Source organism: Daphnia pulex, chromosome 5, assembly GCF_021134715.1.
Source record: "Daphnia pulex isolate KAP4 chromosome 5, ASM2113471v1".
NCBI lineage: Eukaryota > Metazoa > Arthropoda > Branchiopoda > Diplostraca > Daphniidae > Daphnia > Daphnia pulex.
This window is the reverse complement of record NC_060021.1, coordinates 127,886-155,226: the sequence shown is the minus strand read 5'-3', so window position 1 is coordinate 155,226 and position 27,341 is coordinate 127,886. Positions and strand designations below refer to the sequence as shown.

General features: G+C 39.2%; 6 protein-coding genes, 2 long non-coding RNA genes and 2 pseudogenes across 13 annotated transcripts; 7 read left to right on the top strand and 3 right to left on the bottom strand.

The window, feature by feature from the left end:
* The first annotated feature begins 2,851 nt into the window (after positions 1-2,851).
* LOC124193844 lies at positions 2,852-5,581 on the top strand (annotated as a pseudogene).
* A 61-nt stretch (positions 5,582-5,642) lies between these two features.
* Positions 5,643-7,373, top strand: LOC124194911. The gene is made up of 7 exons (XM_046589310.1): positions 5,643-5,755; positions 5,814-5,858; positions 5,941-6,298; positions 6,370-6,513; positions 6,581-6,748; positions 6,810-7,038; positions 7,109-7,373. Coding segments are annotated over exons 1-7 (1,161 nt in total). The 5' UTR covers positions 5,643-5,754; the 3' UTR covers positions 7,325-7,373.
* Positions 7,374-7,580: 207 nt separating this feature from the next.
* Positions 7,581-8,800, bottom strand: LOC124194925. The gene is made up of 2 exons (XR_006875082.1): positions 8,707-8,800; positions 7,581-7,972 (listed from the first exon to the last, which is right to left on the bottom strand). It is a non-coding gene; the product is annotated as an uncharacterized LOC124194925 (long non-coding RNA).
* Positions 8,801-8,913: 113 nt separating this feature from the next.
* Positions 8,914-10,133, top strand: LOC124194928. Its single transcript, XR_006875084.1, has 3 exons — positions 8,914-9,162; positions 9,319-9,556; positions 9,620-10,133. It is a non-coding gene; the product is annotated as an uncharacterized LOC124194928 (long non-coding RNA).
* A 4,176-nt stretch (positions 10,134-14,309) lies between these two features.
* Positions 14,310-15,352, top strand: LOC124194921 (glia maturation factor beta-like). Its single transcript, XM_046589328.1, has 5 exons — positions 14,310-14,519; positions 14,583-14,679; positions 14,750-14,799; positions 14,891-15,023; positions 15,086-15,352. The coding sequence occupies exons 1-5, from the start codon at positions 14,517-14,519 to the stop codon at positions 15,223-15,225; spliced, it is 423 nt and encodes a 140-aa protein (XP_046445284.1). The 5' UTR covers positions 14,310-14,516; the 3' UTR covers positions 15,226-15,352.
* On the bottom strand, positions 15,234-16,235 carry LOC124193841 (leucine repeat adapter protein 25-like). The gene is made up of 3 exons (XM_046587821.1): positions 16,169-16,235; positions 15,946-16,103; positions 15,234-15,880 (listed from the first exon to the last, which is right to left on the bottom strand). Exons 1-3 carry the CDS (start codon positions 16,233-16,235, stop codon positions 15,626-15,628), a joined length of 480 nt encoding a protein of 159 aa, XP_046443777.1. The 3' UTR covers positions 15,234-15,625.
* Positions 16,236-16,903: 668 nt separating this feature from the next.
* Positions 16,904-18,301, top strand: LOC124194919 (serum response factor homolog A-like). Of its 2 annotated transcripts, none has more exons than XM_046589325.1 (3): positions 16,904-17,067; positions 17,140-17,279; positions 17,342-18,301. In XM_046589325.1, exons 1-3 carry the CDS (start codon positions 17,037-17,039, stop codon positions 17,927-17,929), a joined length of 759 nt encoding a protein of 252 aa, XP_046445281.1. In that variant the 5' UTR covers positions 16,904-17,036; the 3' UTR covers positions 17,930-18,301. The 2 variants fall into 2 exon arrangements, with proteins under 2 accessions (XP_046445281.1, XP_046445280.1); XM_046589324.1 differs by having other exon boundaries at positions 16,904-17,076.
* Positions 18,302-18,700: 399 nt separating this feature from the next.
* LOC124194908 (nucleolar and coiled-body phosphoprotein 1-like) lies at positions 18,701-21,526 on the top strand. Of its 2 annotated transcripts, none has more exons than XM_046589302.1 (4): positions 18,701-19,658; positions 19,719-20,907; positions 20,967-21,218; positions 21,289-21,526. In XM_046589302.1, exons 1-4 carry the CDS (start codon positions 19,563-19,565, stop codon positions 21,321-21,323), a joined length of 1,572 nt encoding a protein of 523 aa, XP_046445258.1. In that variant the 5' UTR covers positions 18,701-19,562; the 3' UTR covers positions 21,324-21,526. The 2 variants fall into 2 exon arrangements, with proteins under 2 accessions (XP_046445258.1, XP_046445259.1); XM_046589303.1 differs by having other exon boundaries at positions 19,431-19,658; positions 20,967-21,188; positions 21,286-21,526.
* Positions 20,914-22,722, bottom strand: LOC124194917 (transmembrane protein 192-like). 4 transcript variants are annotated; one of them, XM_046589323.1, is made up of 8 exons: positions 22,579-22,722; positions 22,314-22,482; positions 22,123-22,245; positions 21,949-22,063; positions 21,723-21,887; positions 21,547-21,655; positions 21,284-21,486; positions 20,914-21,187 (listed from the first exon to the last, which is right to left on the bottom strand). In XM_046589323.1, exons 2-7 carry the CDS (start codon positions 22,419-22,421, stop codon positions 21,351-21,353), a joined length of 756 nt encoding a protein of 251 aa, XP_046445279.1. In that variant the 5' UTR covers positions 22,422-22,482; positions 22,579-22,722; the 3' UTR covers positions 20,914-21,187; positions 21,284-21,350. The 4 variants fall into 4 exon arrangements, with proteins under 4 accessions (XP_046445279.1, XP_046445277.1, XP_046445278.1 ...); XM_046589321.1 differs by having other exon boundaries at positions 22,314-22,688; XM_046589322.1 differs by having other exon boundaries at positions 20,914-21,190; positions 21,288-21,486; positions 22,314-22,631.
* A 469-nt stretch (positions 22,723-23,191) lies between these two features.
* LOC124194899 lies at positions 23,192-27,036 on the top strand (annotated as a pseudogene).
* The last annotated feature ends 305 nt before the right edge of the window (positions 27,037-27,341 follow it).

Here is a 27,341-nt window from a genome sequence, read left to right as displayed (position 1 = left end):
ACTGTGACTAACCTTTTACAATTGGTATAGGATTTGGATACTTTTTACAATTCAATTTACACCACGTGCAACCTTTTACAATTAGATGGACTGAGAACAACTTTTAGCATTGCAAATAGGACTGCGAACAACTTTTACCATTACAGCTTGTATTTTTCCCTTCTATTTTTTTGTTCATTAGGATATCCCGCCTTCAGTAAATCCATTTGACACTTCATTGCAATGTCAACAAAGTTTTTTATTAAGTATTTTTTGATCACTTCTTTAATAAGGAAATGACTAATTTTTGCATTCACAATTTTATTTATCTGCCTGTTTATTTTATTTCATTATAGAAATGTTTTAGTATTCTTCATCCCACAAATCCTCAAATTCTTCGTCTATATTCCTGTTTTGTGATTCTCTATTGCTACCTGAAGAACGAAAATTAAGTTTTTTAATTCTTTTTTGTTAGTAGAAAAGTAATTGCTTTGTTGCCGACCATCTCGCCGACATATCCCCTCCAAGTGATCATCCCACTCCGCCATTGTGAAGTTGTTCCTGCAGTATTCACATTTCAGATCTTCTTCGCGGACTTCTTCCGCGACGCCTTCCACGCTGATATCCCTTACCATGGGGACGAGGTACAGGGTTTTTGGTAATTGCTAGCATAAGAAAATAGATATTAACAGCTGAAAGGCAAAAAAATTGGGTGTAAAATATTACAGTAATAGTTGTTCCAGAAGCTGGGCCCACATTAACCATTCTTAACTCTTGGCTTCGTCCCCCCCTTGTTACACAGATGTAATATTTTTGTTGGCACTCACGGAGACGTGGGTACAGCTGTACCAGCTTTTCATGTACGCTTTCTTTGTTGTCTAAGTAATTGACAACGACATTTTTTCGCCAACCGAGGCCGTTTTCTTCCAGAGTATCCCAATAAAAAAATTCTGGGGCATAATAGGGTTCGTCGGTAGAGAAATCGTGTCGGATGTTGCACAGGAAGAAATCCTTGGTTTCCTTATCGTTTTTCTCTATGAAAAACATTTTTGCACGAATTAGAATTTCCACATTTCCCCTGTATGCATTGCGAAAACTTTAGTTAAATTTGATTACTTGAAATAGTTGTCTTATCAGATTTCTTCGTCATTTTCCCACGTAGTTCCTCCTTCACAGTAGAGTATTTCTCCGCCCCCCCATAATTTTTTTTTGGTGGCGACCACGATCTTCTAGAGGGTCCTGGTCTTGGGGACGTCGATCGGGTAGATGGGCCTGGCCTAGGTGACAGGGATCGTCTAAACGGTCCCGGATTTGGTGATCCCGCACGTGGAGACGGGCTTGAAGAAGGTGCCTTCGATTTTCTGGCCGATGGTGGGGAATTCATCCTTCTCGACAAATTCACTCGAGAATACGGAGAATATCCTAAAAAAAAAATTCATTTTATTGACCGTGCCGTTATTGTTGAATTTGTTTGTTACTTGGCGTAGGTTCCGCAAATGGTTCCCCTCGTCCGCGTGTTCTACGTAGAGATAGCCTCGACGAATCACTTATTGTACCGAGATGACCGCGGGCCCTCCCTACAGATGGCATTGCTTGGTCTCCAGGCTCAGCGTCCATTAACATACATTGGCCACGGGTGGGGTAATTGAGTAGCGGGGTTATATCCTCCACGGGGGGGGGACGCAGGATAGGTTGCTCAATGTTAAGATTTGATGGTCTTACTGCTGCTGTAAATGTAATGTATTGTTATTTTGAGTTATAAAATAAATGAAAAAATAACTACTGTCTGTAGCAGCGGGTGCCACCACCCTTGGGAATTTCACAAGGTACAACGTCTGAGACGATTCCAACGTAGATTCTCTTATAGAAGAAGTAATTGAATGATCCTTTTTGCAAAGTGGGCAAGTCAATTCCTTCCCCCCCAGATGATTTATAATACAAATTCTCTAATAAAAGGCGAAAAATTATTAACGACATATAAATACCGAACCCTCATTAATGTAGAATATTACTTAAAACATGTTAAAATATTTCTACTACTTGCATCTTAATTTCTACGCAGAAATGGAATAAAATGAAGAATTATCTATAAATAAAAATCCAAGTAGTGGAAATTTTTCAACGAATTTTAAAGGAATATTGAACATTGGGTACTTATTATTTTTTATTCGATCTACACAATTTAGGGGTCAGTATTCATTATTGCATTATAGATGTTATTCCAACTAAAATGTAGTCGAATAAAAGATTAGACTACTACTTTTTGATTGGAAAAACATCTATATCGCCTATTATACCGATTTCTTCCACTAACAAAATATATTCGTAATATAAATTAATGTGATAGCACATTTGAAAAAAAAAGGTGTTTTAGAATTCTCCTTTGCAAGCACAAGCATACATTTCGATTGCAACAGAAAATAACTTTTTTAATGAATTCCATTTTACCTCAAGACAATTCAGGCAAAATATGTGTCCACATGGAAGAGTACGAGGCGAATTTTCAGTCTCGTTAAAAGTGTTTGTGCACACCAGGCAAGTAATTAAGGTGTTAAACTCCTCTTGAGCTCTATCCGACATTTTCTTGAAAGTGGGATCGTGAGTTATCGGAAAACTGATGAAACAGAATGAGAAGTATTGTCTAAGGGGTATAAGTAATACTAAAAATACAGCGGTGCATCATGGTTTAATTGTGGTCATTTTGAATAGCAATAATGGATAAATTACGACAACGAGACTGAAACGAACGTAACCTTACTCATTATTATTTTTTTTTAAATAGCTAATTTAATTTTTGAGCTATACTCATAACGTTATTCTTTGCCATCTCTAGATTAATTTGACTATTTTCTTTCGGTGGCTTGGTGAGTACATGACAGCAGTCATGTTCGTCTTTTCAAAACAAGAGGAACGGGAAAAAACAAAGAACCAAAATATTGAAAATGGCTAGTGTCAGTTCCAAATTTAACACTTCGATTTGTTCTCCCCATAGAACAGTATTCAGACAGTGAAAGTACAATCACTGAGCTGATGAAAAAGGTTCAGTTTCATAAGCCTGGTGAAAATTTCAAAACTGATGGCTATGTCATCCACGACAAGACTATGGATTTACTGAAACAACATTTAAAAGAAACTGGCGGCCAGGTAATTCAATTATTCTAAGCTATTTTGCAGATGTAGTATATTGTTATTGTTTGTTTGTGGGTAAGAACCACATTCCCACCTGAACCTAACGGTATCCTCCATATTGGGCATGCCAAAGCCATCAACATCAATTTCGGTTACGCTGCTGCTAATGATGGAGTGTGCTTCCTACGTTACAATTATACCAATCCTGAAAAGGAGGAGGAGAAATTTTTTGTTGGCATCAAAGATATGGTGGAGTGACTAGGTAATAAATTACATTTGTGTCACATAATTAAAGGTTTGAATTAACTATACTGCATCGATTAGGATACAAGTCGTACCAAATTACTCACTCGTCAGACAATTTCCATCAGCTTTACGAATGGGCCAAATTGCTCATTAAAAGAGGACTCGCATGTTTTTCACCTAAAAGCTGGGGAAATGAAGGAATTCAACCCAATTCCTTCTCCTTGGAGAGATCGCCCAATTGAAGAGAGTCTTCAGTTATTTGAAGTAGAGAAAAAAATTGATTGGCGATTATAAACGAAACCTTTAAATGATATTCATCACCTTTAGCATATGAAAAATGGCATGTTTGGGGAAGGTGCAGCTACTATGAGAATGAAATTGACGTTGGAAGAGGGTAAACTCGATCCGGTGGCATACCGAATCGAATATGTTGCCCATCACCGTACTGGAGACCAATGGTGTATCTATCCTACTTACGATTACACTCACTGATCTGTATCGCCTCTGTGATTGTATCGAAAAAGGCGCAAAAAAGAGTTTCAGTCGAGGTAATTTACCTAAGAAAATTATTTTTCTAATTTTATCATCCATCTATTTAATTTGACCGCTTTAGACGGCTTTTTACTGGCTTTGTAATGCTCTGGACATTTACTGCCCAGTCCAGTGGGAGTATGGTCGCTTGAATGTGTACTACACTGTGGTGTCCAAGCGAGAAATTGCTACACTTCTCACCAAGAACATTGTTCACGGTAATACGAATTCATTGTGATTAAGGAAATTAATAAAGCGTTGTTATCTCCTTTTTTTCACGGTAGATTGGGACGATCCTCTTTTATTCACATTGACTGCTCTCCGTCGACGTGGCTTTCCAGCAGAAGCTATCAACAATTTCTTTGCGGGAATGGGAGTGACGGGAGCTCAAATGGGAGTCGATCCCCAGAAATTGGAAGCCATTGTGAAGGATACACTTGATTTCACTGCTCCGCGTTCAATGGTCGTTTTAGCGACATTGAATGTGACCCCTTTTTATTTGAACCGTTATTTTAAATAACATGAAAAATTGTGGTACATGGAGATTGATTTTTAGTTCCTTTTCGTATAGGCTTTTCTGACTCTCTTCTTCCTCTGATACATATAGGTGAATATTCTTCTTTTCATAACAACTAGATGAGGAGTTGATAAAGTGGGGATGGCCTGAAGATGTTTGGTTCCATGTTGACAAGCTAGCGTCAGCCCATATGTACATACAAATAAACAAGGTAAAGTTTTTAATTGAATCAAATAACACAATTTTAAATACAGCTTTGTTGCTATTCTGATTTCTAGGGCCAAGTAATTGATGATATTCCAGCAGCAACTTTGAAAGGTGAAGCACAGTTATTTAAAGCAAACAGCATCTAAAGGAATAAAATGAACAACTTCGATGTTGTTTTCACCCTGTGGTCTAATTAGATAAATACTCCTGGTATGGAAGTTGGACAAGTTGCATTTTTCAAAGAAAAAGATGTACAATTTCTTTCTTAATATGTTCCTTTCCACTTTGCTAACAGCCATGTTTTATAGGTTCGCAAGATTAGGGTGGAGAAGATAATTAATGAAATTGTAAACCGTCTCAACATAACCAAAGTTGAGAAAAAACCTTAATAATGTTTGAAAGACAACAGAGAGACTGTGAAGAGACGACAAGATAAGACTCCGTAAAGAACGAAAAAAAGGGAGAGAAGAAGAAAACCGATAAAGGATAAAGCTGAACTAAGGTGACCTTGATGTTATATTTTTTTTACACAGAAATGTTAAATTTTACATGTTTAGGAGCTACGACCGTTTGCTGAAGCAAACAAACCTGAAGACCAACAAAGATGATGATGGAAACGATCCTGATGACTTCATGTAGGGAGTAGCTTACGTTAACAACCAGCCAGAGTATATGTGCTATTAAAAAATTCATCGCACTTGACTTGAGTTTTCTCCGGTTTTCTCTTGGTCAATAAACATGTGGAAATCAAACATAATTTCTAAATATCTGTTAATGTAGGGAGATATATAACTTTAGCTATGATTAATTCCAGATGACCAATTTTCAGACCTTGATATTTTATTTACATTAGCCAAAGTTTATGATGACGGGCAGATCTCTTCAATTCCGACGTGTGCTATGTGGGTTACAGCAAATGGTAATAATCAGTTTAACGCGGCTGTGCGAGCGGTTTGCAGGAAGCAGAATGTAGAGAACAAAGCGCAATTTTTTTAGAAGAGGACAGCACAAGCATTACATAATCGGTAAAATAGGAGGAAGGGAAAGAAGAGTGCTGGCATCTGTGGTATTTATCTGTCAGAACAGAGAAGCAAAATGTTGTAGCTATCATTCGTGTTGCAAAGTGACAGCTTCAGAAATATAAAAGTAAGTCAAATATTCACAAATAGAAATAAAAAAACATTTATTAAAATTTTTTTCGTAGTGAATGGCGACGGAGACTTACGGGAAAGAATTTCGCAGTTACTAAGTACAATATGTTTAGTCGTTTTATTTACAATATGGAAACAGCACTTTTTAAAACACAATATATCGTCTATTTGTTTACACAGATCACCAATACTATGTCAGGCAAATTTCTGAACGACTGGGTATTCCTCTCCGAACATTGCAAAGGATGATGTCAAGAATGGGAATAGCTGTTAGAAGAAGATACAGCAGAATCCCTTATCGGAACCTCCAAAATATTATCCACCGACTTATTAGTGAAAATAACAACATCGGATATCGTCAAGTAACAGTGAGGCTGCGATTAATGGGCCATCAAGTGAGAAGAGCCACTGTAATCCAAACTATTGCAGAAATATTTGGACCTCGGAACCAAAGAAGGAGAGTTGCAAGGAGAGTGTATCGTGTAAGGGCACCACTCTCCATTGTTCACATTGATGGAAACCATAAGATTTCCAGAAAGTAAGACCTTAAACCATTCTTAAAGATAACTTAGGGCATTTAATAAGTCATTACGAATAATGACACACCAGGTGGCGCTTCGTCATTCACGGAGGCATTGATGGATACTCCCGTTTAATTTTTTTTATGCGTGTATCTTCAAATAACAGAGCGAAAACTGTGCTAGAAGGATTTTTATCAGGAGTTGAAGAATATGGGTTGCCATCTAGAATCAGGTATGAAAACATATTAAAACGTAACGAAAAGTACGGAAAATAATCAAATTACATATCTTATTAATAGGACTGATCGTGGAGGAGAAAACGTTGGAGTAGGAGAATTTATGCTTCGAGCTCGGGGACTTAACAGAGGAAGTTGCATGACTGGTTCCTCTGTTCATAATCAAAGAGTAGAAAGGATGTGGCGCGATGTCAGAATGGGATGTGTGTCAATTTTCGAACGGGAATTTGCGTAAGTAATAACAATTAAGTTACTACTAATTCCTGAAATTATGTTTGCCTTGTTTGTACAGAGATATGGAAGAAGAGGGATTACTAGACGCCGACGATGAGCATGACATGTACTGCTTGCATACTGTGTACTACAATGTCATATCTGAACACTTAAAAGAATTTGTTGGTTACTGGAATGCTCACCGCCTTCGTGGCCGTCCTACACCTACACAAATGTTCATCGATGGAACTATAGCACTCCAAGAACGTGCAACAAACGAGGGAAGGGAATTTACTGAACTCAGACAAGTAAATGTTTAAAAATTCGTTGCCTAATGTAACGACAAGGAATACCTAACCGTCTGTTTTGAATGTAAAGGATATTGAAATTCCACGGTTAGAAGACATTCACCTGCCAAGAGAAAACAGAAGAAATCAAATAGTAATTCCACCCATCAGGATTGTATTGAACAACGAGGATCATAATGAGTTTCAAGAAATTTATGCAACTGGATCAACAAGGATTGCAGTAGCTAGAGACCGCTACATCGAAATGAGGCGGCATTTGCGTCGTCACATAAATATGTACTACTAAACAGTCAGATAAATAAAATGCAGATCCCTTGCTGCGCAAAGACAATAAATTTCCTCAGAGTATTTTGTATTCCATTCCATGAGAACAACTCACAAGTATGAAAGGCACTGCAGAGACAATTTCATCGCACATATACACCCTGGATTGATTTTAGTAGAAGACTAGAACAATTACCAAAAAGCTCCCTGGTATATCCATAAATTTGCTAGTGTTATCTCTGGTAAGAAGAAAAGCATAACCAAAAGCGATAAGCAAGTTTGTTTCGTGAAAGACTTGTAAACTTAATAAAAGATCGAAATTTCTCAAAAACGAGACAAGTTAAATGAAAAACAAAAGGGAAGTGGGGCGGGAGGCAGTAAGTAAATTCAGGCGAGTCGAGAGGGACTTTTTAAACTTCGGACAGGACCGCAGGAGTGCTGGGAATAACATCCATAATCACTTTGACAGGGTCGTTGTTGTTTTCCTCGGGCTCGATCTTGAACGCAGGCTGCTGCTTCTCCAAATACGTGGCGGTGCAAAGGGAAGAAGTGCGGGGTGCTCGACGGCCGCTACCGGGTCGGACGGGCTTGTCTGGCTGCGCAAGGTGTTGATTCGCGTGTGTTGACATTGCAATGAAGTGTCAAATGGATTTACTGAAGGCGGGATATCCTAATGAACAAAAAAATAGAAGGGAAAAATACAAGCTGTAATGGTAAAAGTTGTTCGCAGTCCTATTTGCAATGCTAAAAGTTGTTCTCAGTCCATCTAATTGTAAAAGGTTGCACGTGGTGTAAATTGAATTGTAAAAAGTATCCAAATCCTATACCAATTGTAAAAGGTTAGTCACAGTAGAAATGGAATCGTAAAGTGTTGCAGTAATTGAAAAAGGTTTTTCGCAGTCCTAACCTAACTGCAATAGTTGTTCGCAGTACTATGTTAATAGTAAAAAGTTGAAGTTCTATTTACATTAGATTAAAATGTCCCTAATGAACTTTCAAAATACAACAGAAAATTTCAAACAGTTATTTTGTAATTGTAAATCTTGTCCGCAGTACTAATTGTTAAAAGTATTAGTCCAATTTCAGTTCGCAAAGGTTATTCGCAGTCTCTACACAACAGCAATGTTCTCAATGATTTGTAGTTGACAAAAGGGGTAGGTCTCAACGGAAAAGAAATTTAAAAAATGGGCACTACCCCAGCATCTGGGTGCCGGTGCCCATACCATTCAGCAAAATCCGACTTAACAATAAAAAAAATACAGTAGAGCACACAATAATCCATTTGGTATCCAGGGCAAAAACACAAACAAAGAAATTTCAAAAATGGGCACTACCCCAGCTAGCCCATACAATTCAGCCAAATCCGACTTCACAATAAAAAAAAAAAAACACATTTGAGCTCACAATAATCCATTTGGTATCCAAAGCTAAAAACACGAAAAAGAAATTTAAAAAAAAAAATTCAGCACCTCCTCTCTGGTGCTCTGCGACCACGCGACTGAACATGTGAGAAACAGAATTTGGCTTTAAAGCGTTTGTGCAGCGGTGGCGCGCTATGCTTATCGGAAGCATACTACTAGCGCCACTGGCCTGAAAAGAACTGTTTCCCTTCTAGTAAAAAATTCAATTGCAGTAATTAGACATTTAAATTTACGTAATTGTGACACCAATCACGCAAAAATTTTGTAGGCATTAGATTTAAAAAATAAATCTCTTTAAAATGGATCACATTTGCAGGCCTAACAAGAAGCGAATTTGGTGGCCGTTTTTACGAGTGCCCGACGGCCTTGTATACATGTAGATCCCCACCCAACGTGAACAGTAAAGCGTCCGGTTTGTTTGTTTACGTTTAAAAGCAAAGTAAGTTATAATAATGGTTTAGACAAACAAATTGGTTATTTTACACATTTTTTGGTATGCCTCAAGTTCATAGAAATGTAGAATTTCAATTTTTGAGTGTGATCTACCGCAATTGACAAAAATTTCTTACTGAAATATTTTCCTTTTCCTTTTTAGATGCCTGGAGAAGTTAAAATGTAAGACGAAACTGAGACTTTCACATTCCAGGCCAAGATTGCTCAGCTTATGAGCTTGATTATCAACACCTTCTATAGTTTATCTCCAACTCCTCAAATGCCCTAGACAAGATCCGTTATGAATCCCTGACTGACCCAAGCAAGTTGGACAGCGGTAAGGATCTTAAAATCAAGATTGTCCCCAACAAGGATGACTGTAGTCTCACTCTCATGTAAATGTAAGTTGAGAAATTTAGTTCCTCCTATTTGAACACAAATTTGACTGTTCTGTTTTTCTTTAGTGGTATCGGCATGATCAAGGCTGATTTGGTTAAAAACTTGGGTACTATTGCCAAGTCTGGAACTAAAGCTTTCATGGAAGCCCTCTCTGCCGGAGCTGACATCTCCATGATTGGTCAGTTTGGTGTGGGTTTCTACTCTGCTTACGGAAAAGAAAGAAAAAAAGAAAGAAGAAGAAGAGATTGAAAAAGAGAATCCAGCACACACACAGCACAGTGCAGCTCACTGTGTCATCAATGACCAAGCAAAAAGGGAAAATGAGAAAACCCTCCAGCACCAGCAGCAGCAGCAGCCCTGGCCACACAGCTTGTCTCACAAGAGCACAGCACCTGGTAGTTCCATTTTTCCCCCTTCAGTCGAACCCACAGTCGAACCAGGCCTTTATTTTCTCCTTGATCTCTTATTCTCCTCCATCCTCCTGCGCAATTCTCTCCATTTGTCTGTGTACATAATAGCCGACAGCATCTCTTTCAATAGGCCTAGACATATAATAATAAACCGCGCTGTTGTACTACACAAGGTTTTCAATTGTCTGCTATATTATTGCCATCATCGAACTGATCTCTGCCCAGCAGAGTACAACTGCGCGATGCCTATCGCTATACACGTCCAATAATAAATATAATAACCCCCTCGACCTTGTTTTATGGAATCTCCCTTCAACCCCCACAGCGAAAGTCGGGCGTTCCAATTTTCTTACTCTAAAATCTATGGCCATCAGAGAATAAGAAATGTTAAGCTTATTCTTTCCATGGTTATGATTTCGACCCTCTTCAACTTTTATTTGTTGGGTCTATGAAGTATACCCTCCCTTCGTATATGATATAGACGAGACCCTTTGAGGCGCTGGCATGAAACAATTTGTATATGGCAGGCGGGGTAGAAACAGAATAGTAAAAAAAAGAGCCTTAAATATAACACAGATGTAGTATAACTTCAAGGGGTGTTATTATATGATATGATATGTACGGTAGCCGGCATCACGACAAGATTCGGCGGCTGATTTCGTCAAAACATCACACAGGGAAATTCGGTGGTTTTTTCGAGAGAGAGAAATAGATCGCCGAGGAATAAAATTTATCAAATCGACCCTTGAGGGTGAACGAGGGGAAGAACAATATATACATTTCACATATATATATAAGAAACAAGCCGCCGAATCACAAAAGAAGAGATATAGACAAGTCAAGCATTCTACTGGAAGTCGTAGATATATAGGCAAACTCGGTAAGCTCCGACATCCGACTGAATTTCATTGAAAATGCATTGATGTTTTGTGACTCAAGAGTCACTCTGCCATATTAAATCAAACAGAGATTGGCTATATGACAAATTTAATCGCTTATATTGGTTGTTCCGACTTCCGACTGTTGCTGCTGGATGACGACATCCATCTCATCTGCTATTGAGGGATCAAAATAAATATTTGAAAAAACAACCAACAAAGAGAACAGCGTCGTTTTCTTTTGTTTATCCACTCTCACGAAATATACAAATGAATACTTTAGGGGGAAGATGATGATGATCGTCAAAAGATTAAGGATCATTATATAACCGCGGTTATATTACGAGTCGTTCATTTTTCTTTTTCAATTTCGTCCATGAATATTTAAAAAACACCAACTTTATTTTCATGTTGATGAAATAATCGTCTCTCTATACGATATGACATAACCATCAAGTAAAATACCCCTATAACGCTATTATATCTTGGGCGATCCATACCTATATCCGATCGATAGACACAGCGCAGTTTTGGATGTTTTTGCTACGGTGATGATGAAGGTATCGTCTCTCTCTTTTTAATTAAAAACGAGCGGCGCTATCACAGATGAGAGAGGGGGGGGGGAATAGATAACATTCTCCGAAAGACTCTTGTCTCCATCACGATGGGGAATATAAACATAAACACACGTAAGAAGTGGACGTCAAAGTAGATGTTTGACCCGTACACATCAACTGATTGCCATCTGATCTCTCCGCACCGTCACAGCGTGCGCAGCAGTTGTTGCCCTATTGTCGAGCTCATCTTATTATGACGCGCAAGTTCTTCAGCCATCAATTCGAAGGCATACGAGAAGAACCCAGAAATAAAAATAACACGAAATGAGAGGAGAGAGAGGAAAAAAGTGAGGGGGGAATGAAAAGAAATCGACAAATTAGGAATTGAAATGGTGTTTGATGCTGTCGTCGTTTGGGGTGGGCTATAGTCACTCGATTCCATCCGGGGTAGCAATCATCATTTTTTTCTTACGCTTTCTTGCGCTTTTTTAAATATAGGATTAAATAATACGCTCAAATTGAGCGCGTATCGCGGAAGAAGCTGCATTCAAACTGGCTATAAAGGGGGTGGAGATGTGGCATGAAGTAATTATTTTGACCGCTAGGTGGCTGCCATTTTTATATTGAACTTTTTTGGGATTATATATTGAACTTTTGGGGGGTTTTATATTGATTTTTTTTTGCTTTTTATATCAACTTTTTGTTTTTTATATTATACTCTTTTTGCTTTTAATATAATACATTTTCAGTTTTTATATTGAATTTTTTTTATATATATATTGAATATTTTTTTATATATATTGACTTTTTTTTGGGTTTTATATTGACTTTTTTTGCTTTTTATATCAACTTTTTTTTTTATATTACACTCTTTTTGGTTTTTATATAACACTTTTTTCAGTTTTATATTGAATTTGTTTTTTATATATTCTTTTCTGTTTTACATAATGATATTTTGAAAAACATTATTATATTAAAACAGTGGCGGTTTTGGGCTTCCATATAAACAAACAAATTCAAACCGAGTTGGCTTTGATTCTTGAGTGTATGGAAGTATCGTTATTGTTTCAGCATCATGGTGGGCAAAGGTAGGAATTTTCTTAGCTACATTTATCAAGTACCATATTATTGTTTCTTCTGGAAAATCGATAGAGCATGTGAGTTCCGGCGTTGTCTGTTTTATGAAAATAAAGAAATCTCGTTGAACACTAGCAACTTGCTCATTTGTAAAATAATTATTTTACTAGTATTTCTCTGATTTTTCTAAACATTCTTTATAAAAGTAGATTACTTAAGTTATCAGCGGATTTTATTATTTTTATTTCAACTCGGAATTCATCGTACATTATTTTTTATAATTTTTTTTGTAATCGTGTTTATTTGAGAACAAGTGTGCTGTTTTAATTTCTTTCCTCGGAGCAGGAACTAGTTCATGCACCAATGAAAGAAAAATTCCTTTTTAGAAATTGATTTTTAGTTAAATAAACACAATAACATAGCTTATATTAACATTTAAATTCATGATTAGGGGCAGGCCCAACATCAAGGAGGTATGGGTATAGGAGGTTGAATCCTGGCTACCAGCACGTGTGCTGTAACCAACTGTTCTCTAGGAGTGAATTAAAAGCTCACAAAGAGGAGCATCATCGTGAAGGGTAAATATTCAACTCGTATTTAAATTTTTTTTCTATTTTTAAATATTAATACTTTTTTATTCAGATTTATTTGTCCTACTTGTAACAAAAATTTTGAATTCCGCCTTGGTTTTTTACGACATAAAGAAATCCATGAAAGGAAGTATAAGTGTGAACAGTGTGGGTTTTCAACCCAAAACAAAATTAAACTTAAACGTCACAAAAAAAGTAAGCATCCCAAAATTCACAAATGCGGTCATTGCCCCTACCAAACCAAGAGCGATTACAAAATAAAGAGACACCAGCAGAAGCATCGTAAAAAACAAAGCAAATCATGGACGGACTGGCAAACGGAGCAGATATTGAAAAAGGTGATGGAAGAAAAAGGTATACCGGACGAGTGAATTTTATTTATTTGTAAACATGTGTTTCCTTCATCCAAATTATCCAAATTAAAACTATAAAATGATGTATAAAAATACAAATATCTAAACTTGCATTTGAATAGTTGATGGAATCGAACGCCAGATGGCTTTAACATTTGTAGTGACATGTTGGTGAGATAGGTTAAATCTATTGCCACGACATGATGTCGTGGCGCGACGGTCGAAACTGTCTATTGCCACGACATCTGTCGTGGCAATAAAGAGAAAATTGTCTATTGCCACGACACGCCACGATACGCCTATACTTCCTCTCTAGTCCCTCATGTCGTGGCAATAACACGAAATTTGTCTATTGCCACGACATAATTTTTTTTTAAATTCGACATTCACGCATGTTAGGTTAGGTTAGGTTAGGTTAGGTTAGGTTAGGTTAGGTTAGGTTAGGTTAGGTTAGGTTAGGTTATATATCTCAAAATTTTTACACGAATATTTCAGTAGTGGTAGCCGAATGGTCAGCGATGAATGCCACCATGCGATAGCATGGCGTTCGATTCTCCGTCGAGAGGGTAATTTTTTATTTGGAGATTACAACAAAGGTTGAGTTTCACGGGATAATTGACAAGAAAAATGATGCGGGAATTATGCACATTTAGTTTTACCCTATTTAGTAGTTTTCCTAAACATCTTCTGTGGAACTTAGTACGAAAACGCATGTCGTGGCAATAGACAAAATTCGTGTTATTGCCACGACATGAGGGACTAGAGAGGAAGTATAGGCGTATCGTGGCAATAGACAATTTTCTCTTTATTGCCACGACAGATGTCGTGACAATAGACAGTTTTGACCGTCGCGCCACGACATATGTCGTGACAATAGATCTAACCGGTGAGATAACACGCTTGTGAAATCGTATTCTTTTTCTTGGTATGAGTTGTTGGGCTTTAAGCAGTCTTTATTTTGCTTGCCCCTCGTGTGCGTTTACTGGGCGTTAAACATGCACGCAGCATTCTCTAACTAGCTTATTAGGAGACACCACCCCACTCGGACAGTTTGTCAATCGTTGATCGCGGATCGGGTTCGAAAGCCGTCTATTGAAATGGTAATATGTTGGTTTAAAATTGCATCATTGTTTATTTCTTGACACTTTGTCTTCTAAGCACAGTCTCAAAATGTCAGTGTCTGTGATATTGACTCTACCCTGAAAGATGATCTTAGAAAGTTTCGCTTCAGGAAAGCGACTAACAATGCTGCCATTATAAGTAAGAAAGGAACTTGTATTTTTAGACTTTATGAAGACTTATCATATCTGTTGGTGTCTTTATTTTACAGTGAAGGTTGACAGAGAAAAACAGTTGATTTTCAAAGAAGAAGAACTGGAGGTAATAGCTTGTCTAAATAAAAATTTGTTTAGACAATTTTAAAATTGAATTTCTTATCTTATTTTATCTAATATATTGATTTTATCTCTAGGATATTGATGTGGATGAGCTGAGAGAGGCTCTACCTGAACACCAGCCACGTTTTCTGGTTTACAGTTTCAAGCTTGATCATGGTGATGGTAGAATATCTTACCCTATGTGCTTCATCTTCAGCAGTCCACAAGGTATCATAGATTAGACCCAGCACTGTGCCATGTCATTTGTTTTGATTATTTGTGTTGGTTAGATTCAAAAACAGAGCTTCAAATGATGTATGCTGGGAGTAAACTTGAACTAGTCAAAGTGGCTGAATTAACAAAAGTCTTTGAAATTCGCGAACTGGAAGAACTAACTGAAGAATGGCTTCACTCAAAGTTGCTCAAATAACAACTGAAGACACTTGAGAGATTTTTTTATTTTGTTTCAATTCATACCTGTTACACGGGACCATACTATACACCGAAACCCAATGGGAATGAAATAAACGAATTACACAACAATAGAAAGAAAGAAATTGGCCGATTGGAATTAATATCAATGGAATTTAACATACTAGCATAAAACATTTTCACTTGAAGCCAAGGATATCCTTGGCGATCATTTGCAGTTCCAACGGACTCATCAAATATGCCATTCTTCGGTCACACACTTTCCCCGACACCATCGCAATCGAAGAAGTAGCACTCGACGACTTGCGATCACTAGTTTCTTTCACTTTAGTTTTAGTCATCCATTCTGGCAAATGACGTTCCATTGTTCCACTACACTTACACGTTTAGGGTAAAAATCACGGTTTTTCGCCACTACCAGACGAAATGGAGGAAGTTGATGATGAAATGTGGTCGTTTTCATTAACCGCACCCAAACGATATGGACTGCGGTAAAATTCTTCGTTGTTTTGTGGATGATTAAGTTCCCAAGGATCGACGGCCGACTGGGGTGATAAATCCGACGCGCTCATCATACATTTCAAATCCTGAATTGACTGCTGAAGGGACCAGAGTTGATTCATCAACTGCATATCTACTTGCCTCAGTCCAGCCTATTGTGACAAGGAATTTTTAAGTATTTTCCGCTTAATTTAAATCAATTTTAGTCTGTGGTTACCATCTCCTTTTTAAGAATTGATAATTTCGTGTCAAGAGTCGAAGGCTTTCTTCCGAGAGAAGTAGTAGTGGGTGGAGGAGGTGGAGGTTCACGAGGAGGTGTTCGGGGAAGAGGTCGAACCGCTTTACCAGAGTTGACTGTGGGAGTCTTAGAAGTTTCTATTCAATCAGAAAAAGAAATTAGAAAGATTTACTTCTAGCAAATGGTTTATTGTTTATTTTACGCTTTGGTGGACTGGCTAGATAGGGGGTTAGATTTTTCGGCACTGGAGGAAGTCCTGGAAGAGACATTTTCTAACAAACTTCACTCTTTAAATTTCCACTCCTGGCGGCACATGGGGCACAGTTGATGAACTTGCTGGGAATTGAGCCACTTCATAATGCAATGCATGTGAAAGCAGTGAGAACATTGGCCCCAAACTGTAATATTACATGAAAAAATGTTAAAAAATTTATAATTTAGAATGTTGGATTTTAACCCACCAAGGGGACAGTCCTCTCCAGGAAACTTGCACTCTGTACAACAACCATCAAAAGGCTGTCTGCAAATGCTACATTGATCATCAACTGCTACTCCGTTCCACTTCCAGATTGCCACACCACCCCAACCTAGAGAGATTGATTGAATCAAACAACTTTATTTAAAACATTTTTTTGGGAGAGGTTAATTGCTGAATGGCACAAGACAAAAATGTAACAGAGAAAACAGAACTTTAAAGTCATCTAGAAAACAAAAGACCTTACGTTTAATTTTAACTTTCATTCTTCATTCTAAATTGTTACTTCGTAAAATGTGAAAAAATTTGATTTCAACAAGAGAGAAAATTTTGAGCAAAAAAATTCGTTGAACAAAGCTGTTTAAAGAATTCTGAATGTCGTCTGTTAACTACTGCGTAATGACGTCACTGGTCAAGTCTTTGTGTGCGATCAGAAAATTTTACCCGCGAATAAAAAAGTAAAAAATTCATATTATTTTCAAAAAAATATTTAAGATTTTTAGATGGACGTTTGTCGCTTAATAAAATGATAGAAAATAGTATTTTTTAAAATTTGAAATTGAAATTTTGAAGCTGAATTCCTATCTTAGACTATATGGCAGCATCGGATTTTCTAATCTCCAGAGGTACTAGTAGTTCCTAGGAGCATCTGTTATTCGTTTTCAAACACAAACACACGTTGGAACTGTTGGCTACAGTTTTTATTTCAGGTCACGAAGTAAACAGACCCATCACTTTAAGAATAAAGATTGAGGAGTTGAATTCGATGAGTTATAGACAGATCGAAAAGCTGGCGAAGGAAAAGCCCAACATCACTCGTCGTGACCGTGTGTCCGAGGTTAGCATCGCTATTTCTTTATTTTCAAACTCTGTAAAATTGAGCGAATGATTTTTTTGTAGGAAATTCTTATTGAGGTTCAACACTCCCAGAATCTCCATTCAGACAGTCATTTCATATCAACTGATGAGACAACAGATGATTCTACTATGGAATCAGAAGTTGTACAAGAACCAACTGTCTCAAAATGTGGCAGGAAATGTGGAAACCAAAATTCAAAAGAAGAGCAAAAGGCATTGCCTGTTAGCAAGAAAGCAAAAGAGTCTGCTGACCACGCTTTAAACTCAACATTTTCAGTTGACGAGCAAATGTTCCAGCAGCAGCAGAATCAACTGCTAGAGAAAAAACAACAGCAGCAACAACAACTGCAGGAGCAGCAGCAACAACAACAACTGCAGGAGCAACAATTGCGAAAGCAGGAGATACTACTGCAGCTAAAGCAATTGAGAGAGGAGTTGCAACAACTGCAGCAGGAGAAGCAGCAAATCCAACAGAGAATGGAGGAGCTGCAACAACAGCAACAACAACTGCAGGAAGAACAACAGCAGCTGGAGCAGCTACGCCAACAACTGCAGCTTTCAATTCAAGCATTGAGAAAAATGAAATATAAAAAATGTCACAAATTGGAAAAATTTGGGCGTAATGCTTAAATGTGTCGACTGAAAAAATTAGTTCAAATCCCCGTTCAACAATACCTCCGCCAGGCAAAGTATTTTTTTGGAAGTTGAAATGGGATAACCTAAAAAAGTCTCTCTGTTCTCTTTGTCAAGTGGGAAATAATTTTCTTAAATTGCTAATGTCTTCATTTTTCAATGGCCTATGCCCGTTCAAAAATCCTTACAACCACTTTCTGTTAATATGTTTTCACGTACCATTTACCTCGAGTCACTCAATGGAAGAACTTCGTCAGGCAAATTGCCGGAAGTTGATAAGGAATAACCTAGAAAGAGCCTGTCTGTGATTTGTATCTTACGTGTACCAAATTGTTGAACAAAGAAATTTCGAATCTGTTTTTGTCCGAATATGCGTTTTGGCCGTCGTTATTGAATTTATTCTATTTAAATTCGGAAACCATCCTTATTCTAGGTATAGTTCTGGTCTTTGTGGGCGATCAGAAAATTAAAATTTTACCCGCAAATAAAAAGTAAAAAATTTGTGCCATTAGTCCAATTACTAAATATTTGAGATTTGATGGACGTTTGTCCTTTGTCGCTTAATAAAATCAGGGGTATGGATATCTCTGATATGTTAAATTAGAAAATTAGATTATTTTTTAAAATTTGAAATTGAAATTTTGAAGCTGAATTCCGATTTCAGACTATCTGGCAGCGTTGGGTTTTCAAATCTCCAGAGATACGAGTTCCTTAGGAGCATGGCCTACTATAGTCACGGCCCATCATCGTACGCTTCTGTGTGGGACCAATTTTGGGTTCCCTGCCCCTTTCCTGTTGCCATAGTACATAGCCAGAGGGTCGTAAGTATCGGTTTTTGTTCCACGTTTCCGCAGATTCTGTGTCTGGCTTGCATAGTGATATGGTCAGAGTCGATCGATAGCAAGCGATTGACAGTCTAGTGGCTATAGCGGTGGATTCCCACGAGAGAAGTGATAGGTTCAAATCTATGCAAGTCATAATCAATTTTCATAATTTTTCCTTGTTTTTTCTATATTTTTAAAGCAAATTAGATGGAATGCCTAGATTGTGTAAAAAATGCGAGTTTTTTCACATTTTTTAAAACAAAATCTGAATTTGTTTTCTTTGGCAAGGACTTAGAAAAAAAAGCAAATTCAGATTTTGTTGAAAATAATGTGAAAAAACTCGCATTTTTTCACAATCTAGGCATTCCATCTAATTCGCTTTGAAAATAAAGAAAAAACAAGGAAAAATTATGAAAAATTGATTCTGACTTGCATAGATTTGAACCTAATACCACTTTAGTGGGAATCTACCGCTTTAACCATTCGACTGTCAATTGCTTACTTTCAGTCGACTCTGACCATAGCACTATGCAAGCCAGACACAGAATCTGCGGAAATGTGGAACAAAAACCGATACTTACGACCCTCTGGCTATGTACTATGGCAACAGGGAAGGGGCAGGGAACCCAAAATTGGTCCCACACAGAAGCGTACGATGATGGGCCGTGACTATAGTAGGCCATGCTTAGGAGCGTCTGTTTCTGTTATTCAGTTTTCAAACGCCAAAACACGTTGGAAACTGCTGTTGGTTTCGGTAATTCTTCTTCTACTTAGGTCGTGAAGTAAACAAAAATATTGCTTAAAGAATGAAGATTGAGGAGTTGAATTCGATGAGTTATAGGGAGATCGAAAAGCTGGCGAAAGAGAAGCTCAACATCACTCGTCGTGGCCGTGTGTCCAAGGTTAGCATTGATATTTCTTTATTTACAAGCTCTGTAAAATTGAGAGTTTTTTTTTTCTAGGAAATTCTTATTGAGCAACTACTACAACACCACCAAAACCTCCTTGCAGACAATCATTTCATATCAACTGACGAGACCACAGATGATTCAACAATGGAATCAGAAGTTGTACAAGAACCAACTATCCCAAGACGTGGCAGGAAACGTGGAAACCAAAAGTCAAAAGAACAGCAAAAAGCATTGCCAGTTAGCAAGAAGGCAAAGAAGGAGTGTGTTGAACACACTTTAAACTCAACATTTTCAGTCGACGAGGATTCCGATGATGCTAAAAAGAAAGATTTGCCTTCAATTGAAAAACCTAAGAAGGCTATCCCCAAAAACTTGAGGGGAAGAAAAAAGGTTTATTTGACGGAAGAATCATCAACGAATGAGTCTGAAAATGAGAAAGTTCCTGCCAAACAAGTGAAGAAAATTAAAAGTGTTGAAGCAAAAGAGCAATCTGTTACCCAGGAATCAGAACCTGAAAATAAAGCAGTGGAGGGTAAGGTTCAAATATTGGATAATGCTATTGAAAAGTCACCAGAGATTCAATCAGTGGCTGCAAAAGTTCCCAAGAGAAAGCTGAAAAAGTCCGCAAGCGCTGGTGAACAGCATGTCACTGGAAATGTTGCTGAAAAGATACCTGCTAGGAGAACCAGAAGTTCTGACAAAGTTGTTGAACCTGATCAATCAGTGAAAGCTGCGATCACACCCAAAAGCACACCTACTGTAGCCGTTCCTTCTCTACCAGAGCCTACAAGCCCACCAGTCGTCTTGGTAGCAAAAAAGACTTTACTGCTGAGGACATCAAGCCACCCGGTGAGGAGCCGTAAGCCATCTGCAAATTTGAACACTCCTGCAAAAGTGGCAGTGACGCCAGCGGCCAGCGCCAAGAAGGGAGTTCAATTTACAGCAGCCAGTACCGACAACTCCTCCAACATCCCGAAAATGGCCAAACGCAAAGCTGCACCCAATTTTGCCGAAATTCATCAGAAACATTTCTTGAAAATGCAGTCGGTTGACGAGTATGTGGACAAGAAACGCGCCAGGACCGACACGATGAACGCCAGCGCTAAAGCCGTTCGCACCAAGTCGGTTCTGAACAACGCTCAAACTAAACCGTCGACCCCGCAGGTGAAAACCGACGTAACAACCGAATCGATTGCAACACCGACGGCCAAACCAGACATGAAATTCAACTTTGTATCAGGTATAATAATAGTCGAAAAATCACAATAATGTATTTCATTTACACGTCATCGTTTACAGGTTTACAAAAGCCCGTTTTTACGGCAAAGGGTCAAGTGGTCAACGGAAAACAACGAGTGATGGCCACGGTTAAAGAAAACCTCCAAAATAATAACGCATCCCAAATTCCAGCAGTGACGACAAAGACAGCAGCTTCTATAGGCGGCAAGAGAAAAGCTTCTATGCTGAACGCGTCGAGAGATGTAAACACGTCCACGCTGTCAATGGCTGGTAAGCAGATCCTAAAAGGTGTCAGGATAAACAGACGTTTCGGTAAGAAGGATTTGAAAATAAACAGCTCAAAAAATCAACTTTAATTAATTCTATGATTTTTTTACCTTAGAATTGCAAATGCAACATCGTAACATGAAAAACTAAACGGGAGAAGAAAACGAACAACAATTTTTAGACGTTTGCGTCAGAGTATCTGCCTAGCTGATCCGTTAGCGACAAAATTTTTCGACTCAATCTAGCGTTATGCTCCTTTAAAAAGTGAATTGCTTCAGCTTGTTTTTCCAGTAAAGTGTCGTCCGTCGTTTCTCTAAGAGTTTCAAGAATTTGAATACATGATTTTAAGGCTTCATGACTGTGGAAACTATACCTGACGCCGACGTCTTCGAAAGCCGGAAGACTCCTCGATAGGGAGTACACCATTTGACCTTCCAGAATGTCGGGTAGAGGATGGCTGGCATTGAACTGATGTATCCTCACTAAATATTTAAAAAAACAATTGGTTAATGCGAAAGAATCATGAGTCATTTCTACTGAATGGTATACCAGAATAAGCCAGACACACTGGTAAAAGTATGCATGTTTGCAGGCTCAATATGATCTGAACATAGTGAGCTGGGGTGAGGGGAACAAATTGGGAACAAGTTTTTTCTTTATCTCTTGGACAGTAATCCCATGCAACAGCAGCTGTGATGAGTAGTAAAATGCTGCCTAGAAATAAGAAAACAATTGGTTATGCATAGGTTTTTAAAAAAAGAGAAACTGAAATTACAGCTGGTGACTGTGATGAGAAAAGCTCTCATGCAGGGCATAATCTTGCGATTGAATTCCAGAAAGCCGCTGAGTTGAGATTTCTGGTGTTTTCGTGTTATCAGCTGATCAGCAATCTAAATTAAACAATGAACTTGACACATTTTCCCGAGCTCATGAATTATTTATGACCTACAACTGTCAAGACCCAAAGAGTAATTTGCAAGTAGAGTAGAGTAGCATAGAGGCTGGGATGCCTTTCGTAATCTAGTGAGTTGTAATACTGGGGCAGGACGAAGGACGTGATAAGAACAGTAACCTGCAATAACGATAGTCAGAATAACTGTTTGTGTATTAGTTTACAGGAAAAGTTTACAGAGAACTTACATCAGAGGCGAGCAAAAAGATGACGATCGGTAATGTCCGAATGGGTTTAAAGAGTTGGTCGGGCGAATCACTAGCGAGTAGCAGATCACGCATATCTTCCAGAACCATTTTGTTATTTTCCCCGATTAGGACTTTATTGATTCCTCTAGGCTGGAAAACTCATCAAATTCTGTCGAAACAAGAACACGGGTCCGAAATCAAAATTGATCTAGACCGTGTGACTATTGCAGAGATTTCGGCGAACTGCCTGCGTCACAATTGTTACCTGTCAGCCACACTGCTGGGGGCTCCACTTTCATTCAACTGCTACGCACAGGTGATGGTGAAAGGCCCCAATAAACAAAAATGCGTCATCGGATACCCTCCGGCCGAATTCCTCTAGCGGCCATTTTAGTTTCCCGTAGGGATTCTAGTCACAGTCGAAGGAGGCTCAGTTTCGACACGCCACCGCTGCAATTCAAACTGCAAAATTCAATTGCAGTAATTAGACACTTAAATTTACGTAATTGTGACACCAATCACGCAAATTTTTGTAGGCATTAGATTGAACAAAGAAATCTCTTTAAAATGGATCACATTTTACGAAGATATAATATATTCATTTTTTAAAACAGCGATTCTAAGTCAAACGGGGCTCAGTTTCGAAACGCCACCGCTGCAATTCAAACTGCAAATTCAAAACGACACTAAACATTAATACAAAATTTACGTAAATGTGTTACTTATCACGAAAATTTTTGTATGAAAGAGATTAAACAAAGAAAGGGCTTCAAAATGGATCACATGAAGATATACTAATAGCTGTATTTTTTACACAGCGATTCAAAGTCGAACGGGCTCACTTTCCCGGCTTGATGTGTGTCAACCCAAAAGCTATAGTTTGCAGGCCTAACAAGAAGCGAATTTGGTGGCAGTTTTTACGACTGCCCGGCGGCCTTGTATACATGTAGATCCCCACCCAACGTGAACAGAAAAGCGTCGGGTTTGTTTGTTGTTTACGTTTAAAAGCAAAGTAAGTTTTACCAGTTTTACTACTGGTTTAGACAAACAAATTGGTTATTTACAAATTTTTTGGTATGCCTCAAGTCCATAGATAGTATGTAGAATTTCAATTTGTGAGTGCAATCTACCACAATTGACAAACATTTCTTACTGAAATATTTTCCTTTCCCTTTTTAGATGCCTGGAGAAGTTCAAATGGGAGATGAAGCTGAGACTTTGACATTCCAGGCCAAGATTGCTCAGCTTATGAGCTTGATTATCAACACCTTCTATAGTTGATCTCCAACTGCTCAGATGTGCCCTAGACAAGATCCATTATGAATCCCTGACTGACCGAAGCAAGTTGGACAGCGGCAAGGATCTTAAAATCAAGATTGTCCCCAACAAGAATGACTCACTCTCATGGATACGTAAGTTGAGAAATTTAGTTCCTCCTATTTGAACACGAATTTGACTGTTCTGTTTCTCTTTAGTGGTATCGGCATGATCAAGGCTGATTTGGTTAACAACTTGGGTACTATTGCCAAGTCTGGAACTAAAGCTTTCATGGAAGGCCTCTCTGCCGGAGCTGACATCTCCATGATTGGTCAGTTTGGTGTGGGTTCCTACTCTGCTTACCTGGTTGCCGATAAGGTGACAGTTCATTCCTAGCACAATGATGATGAGCAGTATGTTTGGGAATCTTCAGCTGGTGGTTCTTTCACCATCAAGCCTAATCACAGAGAACCCATGGGTAGAGGAACCAAGATTGTCCTCCACTTGTAGGTATGTTCTTTGTCTTCATTGGCATAATTTCCAATATGCTCATGCCTGTTTTTTTCTTTATTGACAGGAAGATCCGATGGAATACCTGGAGGAGAAGAAAGTCAAGGAGGTTGTCAAGAAGAACTCACAGTTCATTTGCTACCCAATCAAGCTATTGGTTGAGAAGTAGCGCGACAAGGAAGTGCGACGATGAGGCTGAGGAGGAGGAAAAGAAGGATGAGAACGAGGAGAAACCAAAGGTCGAAGTGGTATCGGACCAGGTCCATTTCCATGAAATGAAGGATCATTTCCCGTACGACATGAAGATGAAACATCAACGCATGATGTCCACAAGAGCTTCAAACGGTAACGTCACTGTAGGGAAGCGCATGGATCCTTACAGTGACTCGTGGAACAGCTCCAGGCTGGATGATTCGACTACAACGACGTTGAGTAGTGTCAACTCGACGCTGGAGGACTTGGTGAGACAACAACAACAACCCAAATCGGTACAACAAAACTTGAATTCGTGATTATATTAAAATTCTTACAAAAATAAATTTAATTCGCCCTTAAAGTTAACTACGGCAACTGATTCGGACATGGAGTCCAAGTTGTCCGCCAAGGTTCTGGTAATGCTGCCCGTCTTCCGCTTCCTGCAGTTGCTGTGTGAGAATCACAATCGAGACCTGCAGAACTTTTTGCGGGCCCAGTCCAACAAAAACAGTTACAATTTAGTGTCAGAGACACTCATGTTCCTCGACTGCATTTGCGGATCGACGACGGGCGAACTGGGTCTGCTCGGCCTCTACATTAATGAGCACAACGTCACCCTCATCAACCAAACCCTGGAAACATTGACGGAATATTGCCAAGGACCTTGTCACGAAAACCAAAACTGCATCGCCACTCACGAGTCGAATGGACTGGACATCATCACGGCTCTTCTTCTTACCGACATCAATCCATTAGGTAACAATTTCCTTTCATTCCATTTGATTCTAATAATTATTTGATCAATTATTTAGGACAACGGAGAATGGATCTTGTTTTGGAGTTGAAAAACAACGCCTCCAAGTTGTTGCTGGCCGTCATGGAGAGTCGTGGCGACAGCGAGAACGCGGAAAGGATCCTGTACAACATGAATCCTCACCAATTAGTGGACGTTGCCTGCTAAGCCTATCAGAAAAGTTTGGTCGGTGGAGAAGAGGCGGCTAGTCCCAAAGAAGTCGGCCACAACATTTACATTTTGTGACACCAGTTGGCGCAGCACAACAAAGAATTGGCCGCCCTGATGAAACCGCCGCCAGTGGACGGAGTCAGCGGTGATGCGGCCCTGCAGTACTACGCCAATCACACGGCGCAAATCGAAATAAATTGTCCGTCACGACCGGACGATGGAGCAGATTGTCTTCCCCATTCCGGAAATGTGCGAGTATTTGACCAACGAAACGAAAGTGCGCGTCTTCCACACGGCGGAGCGCGACGACCAGGGATCGAAAGTGGTCGCCTTCTTCGAAGGAGTCGACGACATGTTTGACGAGATGAAATGGCAGAAGAAATTGCCCGGACAGCCGTTTCTCTTTTGGGTCAGCTCGCACATGTCCATCTGGAGTCAAATCCTCTTCAATTTGTCCGTAATTATCAACTTGATTGTCGCCTTCTTTTACCCGTTTGACACTGACGGACCGGCTCCTGATCCTCGCACTCACCTCTCAGGTCTGCACACCTTTAAACAGTGACTCCCATTTCCATCTTTTCAACGATCTTTTTCGTTTATTAATTCAGGTCTCATCTGGGCCGTCATGCTCCTATCAGCCGCTGTGGCCATCACGTTACCCAAACCGTCGGTTATTAGGACTCTCGTCATGACAGTCATCCTCCGGCTTATTTGCTCAGCCGGCCCTCAACCCACACTGATGCTCCTTGGCACCGCCACGGTAGTGTTGAAGGGCGTCCATCTGCTGAGCATCATGGCCAACGCCGGGACATTCCAGCGGAGCGTCAGACAAATCTGCACGGACACGGAGATTGTCTACCACGTCGTTCACCTCATCTTTTGCTTCCTCGGACTCAGCCCCCATCCCTTCTTCTTCTCCGTCCTTTATTTGACGTTGTCTACCGCGAGGAGACGCTGCTCAACGTCATCCGCTCAGTGACGCGAAACGGCAGGTCCATCGTTCTCACTACCGTTTTGGCTCTCATCCTAGTCTTCATGTTCTCCATCATCGGGTATTTCAGTTTCATGTAAGTTTTCCATGTTCCATATTGAAATTCTTTTATTTTTGCCACAAGAAACGGACAAGAAAGTCGAGATGGTCGTCATTTTCAAGTCTCCCTGCTGTATCGTCACCTCCCAGTACGGCTGGACCGCCAACATGGAGCGTATCATGAAGTGAAGGCTCAGGCTTTGAGGGATACCTCCACCATGGATTATATGGCCGCCAAGAAGCACTTGGAAATCAACTCCGACCATCCCATCGTCGAAGCCCTGCGCGTCAAAGCAGAGGCTGACAAGAACGACAAAGCCGTCAAGGATTTGGTCATGTTGCTGTTTGAAACCTCTCTGCTGTCATCTGGTTTCTCCCTGGAAGAGCCAGACGTCCATGCTTCTCGCATCTACCACATGATGAAATTGGGTTTGGGTATCGATGAAGATGATGTCCCTGCTGGTGGTGAGGAAGCCAAAGCCGAAGAAGAGATGCCGCCATTGGAGAATGATGAAAATGCTTCTCGCTGGAGAAAGGCGATTAAACGTGTCAAATACTGTTATGAAACACAAACTCAGTTTCTCTAAATTGTTCTTATTTCAGCGTTTTTGCGAACTGGAATGAGGGCATTCATATGATAAAACTAGTCTTATTGTCTTAAAATCATGGCTTCACTTCATTGCGTTGCTCCCTCATTCCTGGCATTGTAGAACTACGTGTTAAGAGTTAAAATTTAATACAACCAATCGCGGTTTGCTATATAAAAACTTTGTTCGATTTCTCTCCATACCCCTGCTTGTGACAGCTATCCAACGACACCGAGTTTCGAATAGAAAAGCGGTACATAGAGCTTAACATTTTGGTCATGAGAAATGATTTTAGATAAATGATGACGAATGCAATTGGTTATTCGTGGAGGATAATCCGCGGAGTTGGTTGCATAAATTAGAATGCGACTTAAAATGCTTCAGTAAGAAATTCACTAGGCTACTCGACTAAGTTGATCCATAAATCACACTTCGCTAATCTATAAGTGAGTTGAAGAAAATTCTGCCCTCTCTTCATTAGAAAA

Excerpts from the sequence above, each read along its gene's own strand:
- LOC124193841 (XM_046587821.1), bottom strand. The coding sequence starts at position 16,235 with ATGTCTCTTCCAGGACTTCCTCCAGTGCCGAAAAATCTAACCCCCTAT. Across the intron at positions 16,104-16,168 it reads TCTAGCCAGTCCACCAAAGC|AAACTTCTAAGACTCCCACA; the intron begins GTAAAATAAACA and ends CTGATTGAATAG. Across the intron at positions 15,881-15,945 it reads CAATTCTTAAAAAGGAGATG|GCTGGACTGAGGCAAGTAGA; the intron begins GTAACCACAGAC and ends TTGTCACAATAG.
- LOC124194911 (XM_046589310.1), top strand. Across the intron at positions 6,514-6,580 it reads GGGTTGCCATCTAGAATCAG|GACTGATCGTGGAGGAGAAA; the intron begins GTATGAAAACAT and ends TCTTATTAATAG. Across the intron at positions 7,039-7,108 it reads AATTTACTGAACTCAGACAA|GATATTGAAATTCCACGGTT; the intron begins GTAAATGTTTAA and ends TTGAATGTAAAG.
- LOC124194917 (XM_046589320.1), bottom strand. The coding sequence starts at position 22,421 with ATGGTTCTGGAAGATATGCGTGATCTGCTACTCGCTAGTGATTCGCCC. Across the intron at positions 22,246-22,313 it reads TCTTTTTGCTCGCCTCTGAT|GTTACTGTTCTTATCACGTC; the intron begins GTAAGTTCTCTG and ends TCGTTATTGCAG. Across the intron at positions 21,656-21,722 it reads AGTGTGTCTGGCTTATTCTG|TGAGGATACATCAGTTCAAT; the intron begins GTATACCATTCA and ends TTAAATATTTAG.
- LOC124194919 (XM_046589324.1), top strand. The coding sequence starts at position 17,037 with ATGGCAGCATCGGATTTTCTAATCTCCAGAGGTACTAGTA. Across the intron at positions 17,077-17,139 it reads AATCTCCAGAGGTACTAGTA|TTTTTATTTCAGGTCACGAA; the intron begins GTTCCTAGGAGC and ends TGTTGGCTACAG. Across the intron at positions 17,280-17,341 it reads GTCGTGACCGTGTGTCCGAG|GAAATTCTTATTGAGGTTCA; the intron begins GTTAGCATCGCT and ends ATTTTTTTGTAG.
- LOC124194921 (XM_046589328.1), top strand. Across the intron at positions 14,680-14,749 it reads TAACAATGCTGCCATTATAA|TGAAGGTTGACAGAGAAAAA; the intron begins GTAAGAAAGGAA and ends TTTATTTTACAG. Across the intron at positions 14,800-14,890 it reads TCAAAGAAGAAGAACTGGAG|GATATTGATGTGGATGAGCT; the intron begins GTAATAGCTTGT and ends TTTTATCTCTAG.
- LOC124194908 (XM_046589302.1), top strand. The coding sequence starts at position 19,563 with ATGAAGATTGAGGAGTTGAATTCGATGAGTTATAGGGAGATCGAAAAG. Across the intron at positions 19,659-19,718 it reads GTCGTGGCCGTGTGTCCAAG|GAAATTCTTATTGAGCAACT; the intron begins GTTAGCATTGAT and ends TTTTTTTTCTAG. Across the intron at positions 20,908-20,966 it reads GAAATTCAACTTTGTATCAG|GTTTACAAAAGCCCGTTTTT; the intron begins GTATAATAATAG and ends CATCGTTTACAG.